Source organism: Oncorhynchus masou, chromosome 27 (genome assembly GCF_036934945.1).
Source record: "Oncorhynchus masou masou isolate Uvic2021 chromosome 27, UVic_Omas_1.1, whole genome shotgun sequence".
In the NCBI taxonomy this organism is placed as follows: domain Eukaryota; kingdom Metazoa; phylum Chordata; class Actinopteri; order Salmoniformes; family Salmonidae; genus Oncorhynchus; species Oncorhynchus masou.
The window spans coordinates 63,439,395-63,455,347 of NC_088238.1; the positions used below are offsets into that span (position 1 = coordinate 63,439,395).

At 50.8% G+C, this 15,953-nt stretch overlaps 1 protein-coding gene across 1 annotated transcript in view; it reads right to left on the reverse strand.

Annotated features, from left to right (window-relative positions):
- The window catches only part of LOC135515538 (FRAS1-related extracellular matrix protein 2-like), a 118,943-nt gene that overhangs the window by 2,422 nt on the left and 100,568 nt on the right, over positions 1–15,953 (reverse strand). Inside the window, exons 32-33 of the mRNA XM_064939153.1 lie at positions 4,923–5,049; positions 60–247 (exon numbers count right to left, since the gene is read on the reverse strand). Of these exons, the coding sequence (XP_064795225.1) occupies positions 60–247; positions 4,923–5,049 (315 nt within the window). The remainder of the gene's footprint in view (positions 1–59; positions 248–4,922; positions 5,050–15,953) is intronic.

Here is a 15,953-nt window from a genome sequence, read left to right on the forward strand (position 1 = left end):
CTACACACACAGACACACACAGACACACACAGACACACACTGTACACATTGTTACATACCAGTATCTTAAGCCTGTAGAGCAGAGACGAGGCATCGGCAAGGCAACCGTACTCTCCATTGCCGGGGCGATATTTTGGTATGTAACCGTCAGCGCCGGTACACAGGAAGACCTGCTGTATGTGACACTGGAAGGAGTTGCCTAGCGACTGGACGGGGTCAACCATCACACGGCCGTAGATCACAGCATCTAGGGGGAGAAGGACAGGTAAGGTGAATACATTTAAAATACCCAGATGACAAACGGATCACTTTGCCAGACATTTGCGGGACAGTGTACTGTACATTAATACCCTCCCCACATACACACACACAACCCCCCCTCATGGTGTAGTGATAAACCCCCCTCATGGTGTAGTGAGAAACCCCCCTCATGGTGTAGTGGTAAACCCCCCTCATGGTGTAGTGATAAACCCCCCTCCCCCTCATGGTGTAGTGATAAACCCCCCTCCCCCTCATGGTGTAGTGATAAACCCCCTCCCCCTCATGGTGTAGTGATAAACCACCCCCCCTCATGGTGTAGTGATAAACCACCCCCTCATGGTGTAGTGATAAACCCCCTCCCCCTCATGGTGTAGTGGTAAACCCCCCTCATGGTGTAGTGATAAAACCCCCTCCCCCTCATGGTGTAGTGATAAACCCCCCTCCTCCTCATGGTGTAGTGATAAACCACCCCCCCTCATGGTGTAGTGATAATCCCCCTCATGGTGTAGTGATAAACCCCCCTCATTGTGTAGTGGTAAGCCCCCTCATGGTGTAGTGATAAACCCCCTCATTGTGTAGTGGTAAACCCCCCTCATGGTGTAGTGGTAAACCCCCCTCATGGTGTAGTGGTAAACCCCCTCATGGTGTAGTGATAAACCCCCTCATGGTGTAGTGATAATCCCCCTCATGGTGTAGTGATAAACCCCCTCATGGTGTAGTGATAAACCCCCTCATGGTGTAGTGGTAAACCCCCTCATGGTGTAGTGGTAAACCCCCTCATGGTGTAGTGATAAACCCCCTCATGGTGTAGTGGTAAACCCCCCTCATGGTGTAGTGGTAAACCCCCTCATGGTGTAGTGGTAAACCCCCCTCATGGTGTAGTGATAAACACCCCTCATGGTGTAGTGGTAAACCCCCCTCATGGTGTAGTGGTAAACCCCCCTCATGGTGTAGTGGTAAACCCCCTTCATGGTGTAGTGATAAACCCCCCTCATGGTGTAGTGATAAACCCCCCTCATGGTGTAGTGATAAACCCCCCTCATGGTGTAGTGATAAACCCACCTAATTGTGTAGTAATAAACCCCCCCCCTCATGGTGTAGTGAGAAACCCCCCTCATGGTGTAGTGAGAAACCCCCTCATGGTGTAGTGGTAAACCCCCTCATGGTGTAGTGAGAAACCCCCTCATGGTGTAGTGATAAACCCCCTCCCCCTCATGGTGTACTGATAAACCCCCCCCCCTCATGGTGTACTGATAAACCCCCTCATTGTGTAGTGGTAAACCCCCCTCATGGTGTAGTGATAAACCCCCTCATGGTGTAGTGATAAACCCCCCTCATGGTGTAGTGATAATCCCCCTCATTGTGTAGTGGTAAACCCCCATCACGGTGTAGTGACAAACCCCCCTCATGGTGTAGTGATAAACCCCCCTCATGGTGTTGTGATAAACCCCCCTCATGGTGTAGTGATAAACCCCACCCTCATGGTGTAGTGATAAACCCCCGCCCCTCATGGTGTAGTGATAAACCACCCCCTCATGGTGTAGAGATAAACCCCCTCATGGTGTAGTGAGAAACCCCCTCATGGTGTAGTGATAAACCCCCTCCCCCTCATGGTGTACTGATAAACCCCCCTCGTGGTGTAGTGATAAACCCCCTCATGGTGTAGTGATAACCCCTCCCCCTCATGGTGTAGTGATAAACCCCCCTCATGGTGTAGTGATAACTCCCCCTCATGGTGTAGTGATAAACCCCCCTCATGGTGTAGTGGTAAACCCCCCTCATGGTGTAGTGATAAACCCCCTCATGGTGTAGTGATAACCCCCCTCATGGTGTAGTGATAAACCACCCTCATGGTGTAGTGATAAACCCCCCCTCATGGTGTAGTGATAAACCCCCCACATGGTGTAGTGATAAACCCACCTAATGGTGTAGTGATAAAGCCCCCCTCATGGTGTAGTGATAACCCCCCTCATGGTGTAGTGATAAACCCCCCACATGGTGTAGTGATAAACCCCCTCCCCCTCATGGTGTAGTGATAAACCCCCCCCCCCTCATGGTGTAGTGATAACCTATACCACTACATCCCTGGTAGTCTACTAAACCCCACGGTACCACTAATGAGCGACCAATGTGTATGGAGAGGTTCACAACCATGTTTCAGTGTAGTAGGGCTCTTTATTTACTTAGTTAGGTCTTTAACTGTCTGTCTTCTACAGGTTTAGCTGGAATTTTAACCCGAAAGGGTTTTGAGAAACGTAACTGATTGTCGAAAGGCCTATGACATTGGCCTACATCTCGTGTTGCTCTGCCACAAATATCAGAATCTCAACAGCTATTGGAGAAGCGGTTAAGTTAGATGAGGAGCAGCAGTGAACAGCAATCTTCAAGTCTTTCCACAGATTTTAAATGGGATTTAAGTCTGGGCCTTGGCTGGGCCACTCAAAGCCTTTCACATTCTTGTTCTGAAGCCATTGCAGCATTGCTTTGGCTGTGTGCTTGGGGTCATTGTCCTGTTGGAACGCAAATCTTCCCCCCGGTCTAAAGGTCGTTTGAACTCTGAAGCAGGTTCTCATCAAGGATTTGACTGTATTTGGCTTCATTCATTGTTCCCTCTATCCTTACCAGTCCCCCAGTAACTGAAAAGCATCCCCATAGCATGATGCTGCCGCCACCATGCTTCACGGTAGGGTTGGTGTTAGATGGGTGATGAGCTGTGTCTGGTTTTCTCCAGACATAGGGCTTTCACGTGCCAAACTCCAGGCGTCTGTCATGTGCCTTGTTCTCAGTAGTGTCTTCTATCTGGCCACTCTCCCATAAAGCCCAGATTGGTGAAGTGCTGTAGGGACTTCTGTCCTTCTGGCAGCTTCTCCCATCTCAGCCAAGGAACTCTGTCACGGCTTTCGTCTGGCCACTCTCCCATAAAGCCCAGATTGGTGAAGTGCTGTAGGGACTTCTGTCCTTCTGGCAGCTTCTCCCATCTCAGCCAAGGAACTCTGTCACGGCTTTCGTCTGGCCACTCTCCCGTAAAGCCCAGATTGGTGAAGTGCTGTAGAGACTGTTCTCCTTCTGGCAGGTTCTCCCATCTCAGCCAAAGAACGCTGTAGTTCTGTCAGAGTGGTCATTGGGTTCTTGGTCACCTCCCTGACCAAGGTCCTTCTTGCCCGGTTTCTCAGTTTGGTTGGACGGTCAGCTCTAGGCAGAGAGTCTGGGTAGTTCCTTATTTTTTCTCTTTCCCAAAGTTGGAGAACACTGTGGTCTTGGACACTTTCAACACTGTAGAAATGGTTTTATACCCTTCCCCAGATATATACACCTCATCACAACTATATCTCAGAGATCTACAGACAGTTCCTTGGACTTTGTGGTATAATTTCTGCACTGTCGACCGTGGGACCTTATATAGACAGGTGTGTGTCAAGGATGAGCAAAGGCGATTGGATGAACCTGAGCTCCATGTGGAGAGTCATAGCAAAGGGGTGTGAATAATTATGTAAATGAGATATTTCTGTATTTCATTTTCAGTACGTTATGGGGTATTGTGTGTAGATGGGGGAATTAAAAAAAATCTATGTTGAATTCAGGCTGTAACAACAACATGTGGAATAAGTCGAGGGGTGTGAATACCTTCTGAAGGCTCTGTATCAGTCAAGAGGTGTGAATACCTTCTGAAGGCTCTGAACCAGTCAAGGGGTGTGAATACCTTCTGAAGGCTCTGTATCAGTCAAGGGGTGTGAATACCTTCTGAAGGCTCTGAATCAGTCAAGGGGTGTGAATACATTCTGAAGGCTCTGTACCAGTCGAGGGGTGTGAATACCTTCTGAAAGCTCTGTATCAGTCAAGGGGTGTGAATACTTGAAGGCTCTGTATCAGTCAAGGGGTGTGAATACTTGAAGGCTCTGTATCAGTCAAGGGGTGTGAATACTTGAAGGCTCTGTATCAGTCAAGGGGTGTGAATACCTGAAGGCTCTGTATCAGTCAAGGGCTGTGAATACCTTCTGAAGGCTCTGTACCAGTCAAGGGGTGTGAATACCTTCTGAAGGCTCTGTACCAGTCAAGGGGTGTGAATTCCTGAAGGCTCTGTACCAGTCAAGGGGTGTGAATACCTTCTGAAGGCTCTGTACCAGTCAAGGGGTGTGAATACCTTCTGAAGGCTCTGTACCAGTCAAGGGGTGTGAATACCTTCTGAAGGCTCTGTACCAGTCAAGGGGTGTGAATACCTCCTGAAGGCTCTGTACCAGTCAAGGGGTGTGAATACCTTCTGAAGGCTCTGTACCAGTCAAGGGGTGTGAATACCTTCTGAAGGCTCTATACCAGTCAAGGAGTGTGAATACCTTCTGAAGGCTCTGTACCAGTCAAGGAGTGTGAATACCTTCTGAAGGTACTGTATCTTTTCATATGCGCAACATGACTGCAAGAGACAGGTTGGAATGTCTGCCTTAATTAAGGGGACATATCAACCTTTTATTCTAAATCAGTGGTGTTTGAATTTCTTGACAAGATTCGGGACCGTAATTGTTTAGTTGCGGGACGTGGGACATAGGGCCAAAATGCGGGACTGTCCGACACAATCCTGGACATGTGGTCACCTGAGGGACAGAGTGAAGGGGGGAAAAATAATTGAAACAGTGTGTGTGTGTTCTAGGCGTCAGTGTTGTGCGTACCTTTACTAAAAGCTACGTCGTCATCCTGTCCGAATCCCATGGACCCATCAGACAGCCACAGTTCTCTCTTAGACAACAACACCAGGACTGTGTTCAGACTGAACTCTACTGGGACTGGATCACTAACCTGGAAGAGAGAGAGAGAGAGAGAGAGAAAGAGGACTTTTATTCTGAAACAAAAGACTTTTATTTTGAAACGTACATACAGATTCCAATGGGACTGGACCACTGACCAGGAGGGGTGTGGAGCGAGAGAGAGAAAGAGAGCGAGAAAGAGAGAGAAAGGTAGAGAGAGAGAGAGAGAGAGAGAGAGAGAGAGAGAAAGAGAGCGAGAAAGGTAGAGAGAGAGAGAGAGAGAGAGAGAGAGAGAGAGAGAGAAAGGTAGAGAGAGAGAGAGAGAGAGAGAGAGAGAGAGAGAGAGAGAAAGGTAGAGACGATCATAGTAAGCACATGAATGTCCTGCTGAATATACACTATATATACAAATGTACGTGGACACCCCTTCAAATTAGTGGATTTGGCTATTTCAGCCACACCCGTTGCTGTCAGGTGTATAAAATCGAGCACACAGCCATGCAATCTCCATAGACAAACATTGGCAGTAGAATGGCCCTTACTGAAGAGCTCCTATGACTTTCAACGTGGCACCGTCATAGAATAACACCTTTCCTTTCAAATGCTCTCTTCCCTTTCTGCATCCTTTGACTCTCTATGTCCCCTATCCTCCAGGCCGGCTCGGTCCTCCCCTCCCGCTCCGTGGCTCGATGACTCATTGCGAGCTCACAGAACAGAGCTCCGGGCAGCCGAGCGGAAATGGAGGAAAACTCGCCTCCCTGCGGACCTGGCATCCTTTCACTCCCTCCTCTCTACATTTTCCTCCTCTGTCTCTGCTGCTAAAGCCACTTTCTACCACTCTAAATTCCAAGCATCTGCCTCTAACCCTAGGAAGCTCTTTGCCACCTTCTCCTCCCTCCTGAATCCTCCTCCCCCTCCCCCCCCCCTCCTCCCTCTCTGCAGATGACTTCGTCAACCATTTTGAAAAGAAGGTCGACGACATCCGATCCTCGTTTGCTAAGTCAAACGACACCGCTGGTTCTGCTCACACTGCCCTACCCTGTGCTCTGACCTCTTTCTCCCCTCTCTCCAGATGAAATCTCGCTTCTTGTGACGGCCGGCCGCCCAACAACCTGCCCGCTTGACCCTATCCCCTCCTCTCTTCTCCAGACCATTTCCGGGGATCTTCTCCCTTACCTCACCTCGCTCATCAACTCATCCCTGACCGCTGGCTACGTCCCTTCCGTCTTCAAGAGAGCGAGAGTTGCACCCCTTCTGAAAAAACCTACACTCGATCCCTCCGATGTCAACAACTACAGACCAGTATCCCTTCTTTCTTTTCTCTCCAAAACTCTTGAACGTGCCGTCCTTGGCCAGCTCTCCCGCTATCTCTCTCAGAATGACCTTCTTGATCCAAATCAGTCAGGTTTCAAGACTAGTCATTCAACTGAGACTGCTCTTCTCTGTATCACGGAGGCGCTCCGCACTGCTAAAGCTAACTCTCTCTCCTCTGCTCTCATCCTTCTAGACCTATCGGCTGCCTTCGATACTGTGAACCATCAGATCCTCCTCTCCACCCTCTCCGAGTTGGGCATCTCCGGCGCGGCCCACGCTTGGATTGCGTCCTACCTGACAGGTCGCTCATACCAGGTGGCGTGGCGAGAATCTGTCTCCTCGCCACGCGCTCTCACCACTGGTGTCCCCCAGGGCTCTGTTCTAGGCCCTCTCCTATTCTCGCTATACACCAAGTCACTTGGCTCTGTCATAACCTCACATGGTCTCTCCTATCATTGCTATGCAGACGACACACAATTAATCTTCTCCTTTCCCCCTTCTGATGACCAGGTGGCGAATCGCATCTCTGCATGTCTGGCAGACATATCAGTGTGGATGACGGATCACCACCTCAAGCTGAACCTCGGCAAGACGGAGCTGCTCTTCCTCCCGGGGAAGGACTGCCCGTTCCATGATCTCGCCATCACGGTTGACAACTCCATTGTGTCCTCCTCCCAGAGCGCTAAGAACCTTGGCGTGATCCTGGACAACACCCTGTCGTTCTCAACCAACATCATGGCGGTGGCCCGTTCCTGTAGGTTCATGCTCTACAACATCCGCAGAGTACGACCCTGCCTCACACAGGAAGCGGCGCAGGTCCTAATCCAGGCACTTGTCATCTCCCGTCTGGATTACTGCAACTCGCTGTTGGCTGGGCTCCCTGCCTGTGCCATTAAACCCCTACAACTCATCCAGAACGCCGCAGCCCGTCTGGTGTTCAACCTTCCCAAGTTCTCTCACGTCACCCCGCTCCTCCGCTCTCTCCACTGGCTTCCAGTTGAAGCTCGCATCCGCTACAAGACCATGGTGCTTGCCTACGGAGCTGTGAGGGGAACGGCACCGCAGTACCTCCAGGCTCTGATCAGGCCCTACACCCAAGCAAGGGCACTGCGTTCATCCACCTCTGGCCTGCTCGCCTCCCTACCATTGAGGAAGTACAGTTCCCGCTCAGCCCAGTCAAAACTGTTCGCTGCTCTGGCCCCCAATGGTGGAACAAACTCCCTCACGACGCCAGGACAGCGGAGTCAATCACCACCTTCCGGAGACACCTGAAACCCCACCTCTTCAAGGAATACCTAGGATAGGATAAGTAATCCTTCTCACCACCCCCCCCCCTTAATGATTTAGATGCACTATTGTAAAGTGGCTGTTCCACTGGATGTCAGAAGGTGAATTCACCAATTTGTAAGTCGCTCTGGATAAGAGTGTCTGCTAAATGACTTAAATGTAATGTAAATGTAAATGTCTGCCCTGCTAGAGCTGCCCTGGTCAACTGTAAGTGCTGTTATTGTGAAGTGGAAACGTCTAGGAGCAACAACGGCTCAGCAGTGAAGTGGTAGGCCACACAAGCTCACGGAACGGGACCGTCGAGTGCTGAAGCGCGTAGAGCTTAAAAATCATAACCGAGTTCCAAACTGCCTCGGGAAACAATGTCAGCACAATAACTGTTTTGTCGGAAGCTTCATGAAATGGGTTTCCGTGGATGAAGAGCCGCACACAAGCCATGCGCAAAGCCAAACGTCTGCTGGAGTGGTGCTGGAATACCATGTGGGGGCTGGAATACCATGCGGGGGCTGGAGTGGTGATGGAATACAATGCGGGGGCTGGAGTGGTGCTGGAATACCATGCGGGGGCTGGAGTGGTGATGGAATACAATGTGGGGGCTGGAGTGGTGATGGAATACAATGTGGGGGCTGGAGTGGTGCTGGAATACCATGCGGGGGCTGGAGTGGTGATGGAATACCATGTGGGGGCTGGAGTGGTGCTGGAATACCATGCGGGGGCTGGAGTGGTGATGGAATACAATGCGGGGGCTGGAGTGGTGCTGGAATACAATGCGGGGGCTGGAGTGGTGATGGAATACAATGCGGGGGCTGGAGTGGTGCTGGAATACCATGTGGGGGCTGGAGTGGTGATGGAATACAATGCGGGGGCTGGAGTGGTGCTGGAATACCATGTGGGGGCTGGAATGGTGCTGGAATACCATGCGGGGGCTGGAGTGGTGCTGGAATACCATGTGGGGGCTGGAATACCATGTGGGGGCTGGAGTGGTGCTGGAATGGGTGGTGCTGGAATTTTCCGGTTCCGGTTGGAGCGAGCGGTCGCATCTACACTTCGGTCCGCAGGTAGTATAACTTTTCATTACATTTCGTTATAGTACAACGGTTTGATTTGTCTAATCTTAGCAATTTCTTCTTAGCCAGCTACATAGCCGTCTTTGTATCAACGACAATTGCATAATTATCGTATTTCGTCGTCCTAACGTATCTGCCCAGCAGCTAGCTAAGCAGCTAGCTAACATCCACTGTCCACTAGCACTGTAGAAACTATTACACTCAACTGAACGACTCGATTAGCGTAGTGTCAGCTAGCTACATAGTTGTCTTCGTATCCAAGATAATTGTGCAGTTTAGAGTGTGTAGACTTAGAGTGATTATCTTAATTTACCGAGGTTAGCTAGCCAGCTATTTGTCGTCCTTAACGTAGGAAATGCTGCTAGCTAGCTAGCCAACAGCTAGCCAACCTCTACCGAATTGAACTCCAACTACCCGGTCAACATTCCGCGTCGCTCCACAGGTAATATCACATTTTCATTTCACTTCATTACAGTACAACGGTTTGATTTGTTTGATCGTAGCTAGCCAGCTACATAGCCGTCTTTGTATCTAAGACAATTGTGTAGTCTAGAGCGATTTTCTAGGTTAGCTGGCCAGCTATTGTCGTTCTTCTAACGTAGCTAGCCAGCTAGCCCCGAATAGCAGCACTGTAGTAACTATTACAGTACAACGGTTTGTTTTGTTTGATCGTAGCTAGCTGGCTACATAGCCGTCTTTGTATCTAAGACAATTGTGTAGCCTAGAGCGATTTTCTAGGTTAGCTGGCCAGCTATTGTCGTTCTTCTAACGTAGCTAGCCAGCTAGCCCCCGAATAGCAGCACTGTAGTAACTATTACAGTACAACGGTTTGTTTTGTTTGATCGTAGCTAGCTAGCTACATAGCCGTCTTTGTATCTAAGACAATTGTGTAGCCTAGAGCGATTTTCTAGGTTAGCCAGCCAGCTATTGTCGTTCTTTTAAAGTAACGGAACGCAATCAACCTTGCTAGCTAGCCAGCTAGCCCCCGAATAGCAGCACTGTAGAAACTATTACACTCGACGGAACGACTTGATTAGTGTAGTGTCAACATCGCAGCCACTACCAGCTAGCCTACTCCAGCAGTACTGTATCATTTCAATCATTTTAGTCAATAAGATTCTTGCTACGTAAGCTTAACTTTCTGAACATTCGAGACGTGTAGTCCACTTGTCATTCCAATCTCCTTTGCATTAGCGTAGCCTCTTCTGTACCCTGTTAACTATGTGTCTATCTATCCCTGTTCTCTCCTCTCTGCACAGACCATACAAACGCTCCACACCGCGTGGCCGCGGCCACCCTAATCTGGTGGTCCCAGCGCGCACGACCCACGTGGAGTTCCTGGTCTCCGGTAGCCTCTGGAACTGCCGATCTGCGGCCAACAAGGCAGAGTTCATCTCAGCCTATGCCTCCCTCCAGTCCCTCGACTTCCTGGCACTGACGGAAACATGGATAACCACAGATAACACTGCTACTCCTACTGCTCTCTCTTCGTCCGCCCACGTGTTCTCGCACACCCCGAGAGCTTCTGGTCAGCGGGGTGGTGGCACCGGGATCCTCATCTCTCCCAAGTGGTCATTCTCTCTCTCTCCCCTTACCCATCTATCTATCGCCTCCTTTGAATTCCATGCTGTCACAGTTACCAGCCCTTTCAAGCTTAACATTCTTATCATTTATCGCCCTCCAGGTTCCCTCGGAGAGTTCATCAATGAGCTTGATGCCTTGATAAGCTCCTTTCCTGAGGACGGCTCACCTCTCACAGTCCTGGGCGACTTTAACCTCCCCACGTCTACCTTTGACTCATTCCTCTCTGCCTCCTTCTTTCCACTCCTCTCCTCTTTTGACCTCACCCTCTCACCTTCCCCCCTACTCACAAGGCAGGCAATACGCTCGACCTCATCTTTACTAGATGCTGTTCTTCCACTAACCTCACTGCAACTCCCCTCCAAGTCTCCGACCACTACCTTGTATCCTTTTCCCTCTCGCTCTCATCCAACACTTCCCACACTGCCCCTACTCGGATGGTATCGCGCCGTCCCAACCTTCGCTCTCTCTCCCCCGCTACTCTTTCCTCTTCCATCCTATCATCTCTTCCCTCTGCTCATACCTTCTCCAACCTTTCTCCTGACTCTGCCTCCTCAACCCTCCTCTCTTCCCTTTCTGCATCCTTTGACTCTCTATGTCCCCTATCCTCCAGGCCGGCTCGGTCCTCCCCTCCCGCTCCGTGGCTCGATGACTCATTGCGAGCTCACAGAACAGAGCTCCGGGCAGCCGAGCGGAAATGGAGGAAAACTCGCCTCCCTGCGGACCTGGCATCCTTTCACTCCCTCCTCTCTACATTTTCCTCCTCTGTCTCTGCTGCTAAAGCCACTTTCTACCACTCTAAATTCCAAGCATCTGCCTCTAACCCTAGGAAGCTCTTTGCCACCTTCTCCTCCCTCCTGAATCCTCCTCCCCCTCCCCCCCTCCTCCCTCTCTGCAGATGACTTCGTCAACCATTTTGAAAAGAAGGTCGACGACATCCGATCCTCGTTTGCTAAGTCAAACGACACCGCTGGTTCTGCTCACACTGCCCTACCCTGTGCTCTGACCTCTTTCTCCCCTCTCTCTCCAGATGAAATCTCGCTTCTTGTGACGGCCGGCCACCCAACAACCTGCCCGCTCGACCCTATCCCCTCCTCTCTCCTCCAGACCATTTCCGGGGACCTTCTCCCTTACCTCACCTCGCTCATCAACTCATCCCTGACCGCTGGCTACGTCCCTTCCGTCTTCAAGAGAGCGAGAGTTGCACCCCTTCTGAAAAAACCTACACTCGATCCCTCCGATGTCAACAACTACAGACCAGTATCCCTTCTTTCTTTTCTCTCCAAAACTCTTGAACGTGCCGTCCTTGGCCAGCTCTCCCGCTATCTCTCTCAGAATGACCTTCTTGATCCAAATCAGTCAGGTTTCAAGACTAGTCATTCAACTGAGACTGCTCTTCTCTGCATCACGGAGGCGCTCCGCACTGCTAAAGCTAACTCTCTCTCCTCTGCTCTCATCCTTCTAGACCTATCGGCTGCCTTCGATACTGTGAACCATCAGATCCTCCTCTCCACCCTCTCCGAGTTGGGCATCTCCGGCGCGGCCCACGCTTGGATTGCGTCCTACCTGACAGGTCGCTCCTACCAGGTGGCGAGGCGAGAATCTGTCTCCTCGCCACGCGCTCTCACCACTGGTGTCCCCCAGGGCTCTGTTCTAGGCCCTCTCCTATTCTCGCTATACACCAAGTCACTTGGCTCTGTCATAACCTCACATGGTCTCTCCTATCATTGCTATGCAGACGACACACAATTAATCTTCTCCTTTCCCCTTCTGATGACCAGGTGGCGAATCGCATCTCTGCATGTCTGGCAGACATATCAGTGTGGATGACGGATCACCACCTCAAGCTGAACCTCGGCAAGACGGAGCTGCTCTTCCTCCCGGGGAAGGACTGCCCGTTCCATGATCTCGCCATCACGGTTGACAACTCCATTGTGTCCTCCTCCCAGAGCGCTAAGAACCTTGGCGTGATCCTGGACAACACCCTGTCGTTCTCAACCAACATCATGGTGGTGGCCCGTTCCTGTAGGTTCATGCTCTACAACATCCGCAGAGTACGACCCTGCCTCACACAGGAAGCGGCGCAGGTCCTAATCCAGGCACTTGTCATCTCCCGTCTGGATTACTGCAACTCGCTGTTGGCTGGGCTCCCTGCCTGTGCCATTAAACCCCTACAACTCATCCAGAACGCCGCAGCCCGTCTGGTGTTCAACCTTCCCAAGTTCTCTCACGTCACCTCGCTCCTCCGCTCTCTCCACTGGCTTCCAGTTGAAGCTCGCATCCGCTACAAGACCATGGTGCTTGCCTACGGAGCTGTGAGGGGAACGGCACCGCAGTACCTCCAGGCTCTGATCAGGCCCTACACCCAAGCAAGGGCACTGCGTTCATCCACCTCTGGCCTGCTCGCCTCCCTACCATTGAGGAAGTACAGTTCCCGCTCAGCCCAGTCAAAACTGTTCGCTGCTCTGGCCCCCCAATGGTGGAACAAACTCCCTCACGACGCCAGGACAGCGGAGTCAATCACCACCTTCCGGAGACACCTGAAACCCCACCTCTTCAAGGAATACCTAGGATAGGATAAGTAATCCTTCTCACCACCCCCCCTTAATGATTTAGATGCACTATTGTAAAGTGGCTGTTCCACTGGATGTCAGAAGGTGAATTCACCAATTTGTAAGTCGCTCTGGATAAGAGCGTCTGCTAAATGACTTAAATGACTTAAATGAATACCATGCGGGGGCTGGAATACCATGTGGGGGCTGGAGTGGTGCTGGAATACCATGTGGGGTCTGGAATACCATGTGGGGGCTGGAATACCATGTGGGGGCTGGAATACCATGTGGGGGCTGGAGTGGTGCTGGAATACCATGTGGGGGCTGGAGTGGTGCTGGAATACCATGTGGGGGCTGGAATACCATGTGGGGGCTGGAATACCATGTGGGGGCTGGAATACCATGTGGGGGCTGGAATACCATGTGGGGGCTAGAATACCATGTGGGGGCTGGAATACCATGTGGGGGCTGGAATACCATGTGGGGGCTAGAATACCATGTGGGGGCTGGAATACCATGTGGGGGCTGGAATACCATGTGGGGGCTAGAATACCATGTGGGGGCTAGAATACCATGTGGGGGCTGGAATACCATGTGGGGGCTAGAATACCATGTGGGGGCTGGAATACCATGTGGGGGCTGGAATACCATGTGGGGGCTAGAATACCATGTGGGGGCTGGAATACCATGTGGGGGCTGGAATACCATGTGGGGGCTAGAATACCATGTGGGGGCTGGAATACCATGTGGGGGCTAGAATACCATGTGGGGGCTGGAGTGGTGTAAAGCTCACCACCGTTGGACTTTAGAACAGTGGAAACATCTCTGGAGGGATGATTCACGCTTCCCCATCTGGAAGTCCGTCGTACGTATCTGGGTTTGGCGGATTCCAGGAGAACGCTACCTGCCTGAATGCATAGTGCTAACTGTAAAGTTTGATGGAGGAGAAATAATGGTCTGGGGATGTTTTTTCATGGTTCGGGCCCCTTAGTTCCAGTGATGGGAAATCTACAGCATAAAATGAAATTCTAGATGATTCTGGACTTCCAAACTTTGTGGCAACAGTTTGGGGAAGGCCCTTTCCTGTTTCAGCATGACAATGCCCCCGTGCACAAAGCGAGGAACATGCAGAAATGGTTTGTCGAGATCGGTGTGGAAGAACTTGACAGGCCTGCACAGAGCCCTGACCTCAACCCCAGCGAACATCTTTGGGATGAATTGGAACACCGACTACGAGCCTAATCGCCCAACATCAGTGCCCGACCTCACTAATGCTCTTGTGGCTGAATGGAGCAAGTCCCCACAGCAATGTGGAAAGCCTTCCCAGAAGAGAGGATGCTGTTATAGCAGCAATGTTCCAACATCTAGTGGAAAGCCTTCCCAGAAGAGTGGAGGCTGTTATAGCAGCAATGGTCCAACATCTAGTGGAAAGCCTTCCCAGAAGAGTGGAGGCTGTTATAGCAGTAATGTTCCAACATCTAGAGGAAAGCCTTCCCAGAAGAGTGGAGGCTGTTATAGCAGCAATGTTCCAACATCTAGTGGAAAGCCTTCCCAGAAGAATGGAGGCTGTTATAGCAGCAATGTTCCAACATCTAGTGGAAAGCGTTCCCAGAAGAGTGGAGGCTGTTTTAGCAGCAATGTTCCAGCATCTAGTGGAAAGCCTTCCCAGAAGAGTGGAGGCTGTTACAGCAGCAATGTTCCAGCATCTAGTGGAACGCCTTCCCAGAAGAGTGGAGGCTGTTATAGCAGTAATGTTCCAACATCTAGTGGAAAGCCTTCCCAGAAGAGTGGAGGCTGTTATAGCAGCAATGTTCCAACATCTAGTGGAAAGCCTTCCCAGAAGAGTGGAGGCTGTTATAGCAGCAATGGTCCAACATCTAGTGGAAAGCCTTCCCAGAAGAGTGGAGGCTGTTATAGCAGTAATGTTCCAACATCTAGAGGAAAGCCTTCCCAGAAGAGTGGAGGCTGTTATAGCAGCAATGTTCCAACATCTAGCGGAAAGCCTTCCCAGAAGAATGGAGGCTGTTATAGCAGCAATGTTCCAACATCTAGTGGAAAGCGTTCCCAGAAGAGTGGAGGCTGTTTTAGCAGCAATGTTCCAGCATCTAGTGGAAAGCCTTCCCAGAAGAGTGGAGGCTGTTATAGCAGCAATGTTCCAGCATCTAGTGGAACGCCTTCCCAGAAGAGTGGAGGCTGTTATAGCAGTAATGTTCCAACATCTAGTGGAAAGCCTTCCCAGAAGAGTGGAGGCTGTTATAGCAGCAATGTTCCAACATCTAGTGGAAAGCCTTCCCAGAAGAGTGGAGGCTGTTATAGCAGCAATGTTCCAGCATCTAGTGGAACGCCTTCCCAGAAGAGTGGAGGCTGTTATAGCAGCAATGTTCCAGCATCTAGTGGAATGCCTTCCCAGAAGAGTGGAGGCTGTTATAGCAGCAATGTTCCAGCATCTAGTGGAAAGCCTTCCCAGAAGAGTGGAGGCTGTTATAGCAGCAATGTTCCAGCATCTAGTGTAACGCCTTCCCAGAAGAGTGGAGGCTGTTATAGCAGTAATGTTCCAACATCTAGTGGAAAGCCTTCCCAGAAGAGTGGAGGCTGTTATAGCAGCAATGTTCCAACATCTAGTGGAAAGCCTTCCCAGAAGAGTGGAGGCAGTTATAGCAGCAATGTTCCAGCATCTAGTGGAATGCCTTCCCAGAAGAGTGGAGGCTGTTATAGCAGCAATGTTCCAGCATCTAGTGGAACGCCTTCCCAGAAGAGTGGAGGCTGTTATAGCAGCAATGTTCCAACATCTAGTGGAAAGCCTTCCAAGAAGAGTGGAGGCTGTTATAGCAGCAATGTTCCTACATCTAGTGGAAAGCCTTCCCAGAAGAGTGGAGGCTGGTATAGCAGCAATGTTCCTACATCTAGTGGATAGCCTTCCCAGAAGAGTGGAGGCTGGTATAGCAGCAATGTTCCAACATCTAGTGGAAAGCCTTCCCAGAAGAGTAGAGGCTGTTATAGCAGCATTGTTCCAACATCTAGTGGAAAGCCTTCCCAGAAGAGTAGAGGCTGTTATAGCAGCATTGTTCCAACATCTAGTGGAAAGCCTTCCCAGAAGAGTGGAGGCTGTTATAACAGCAATGTTCCTACATCTAGTGGAAAGCCTTCCCAGAAGG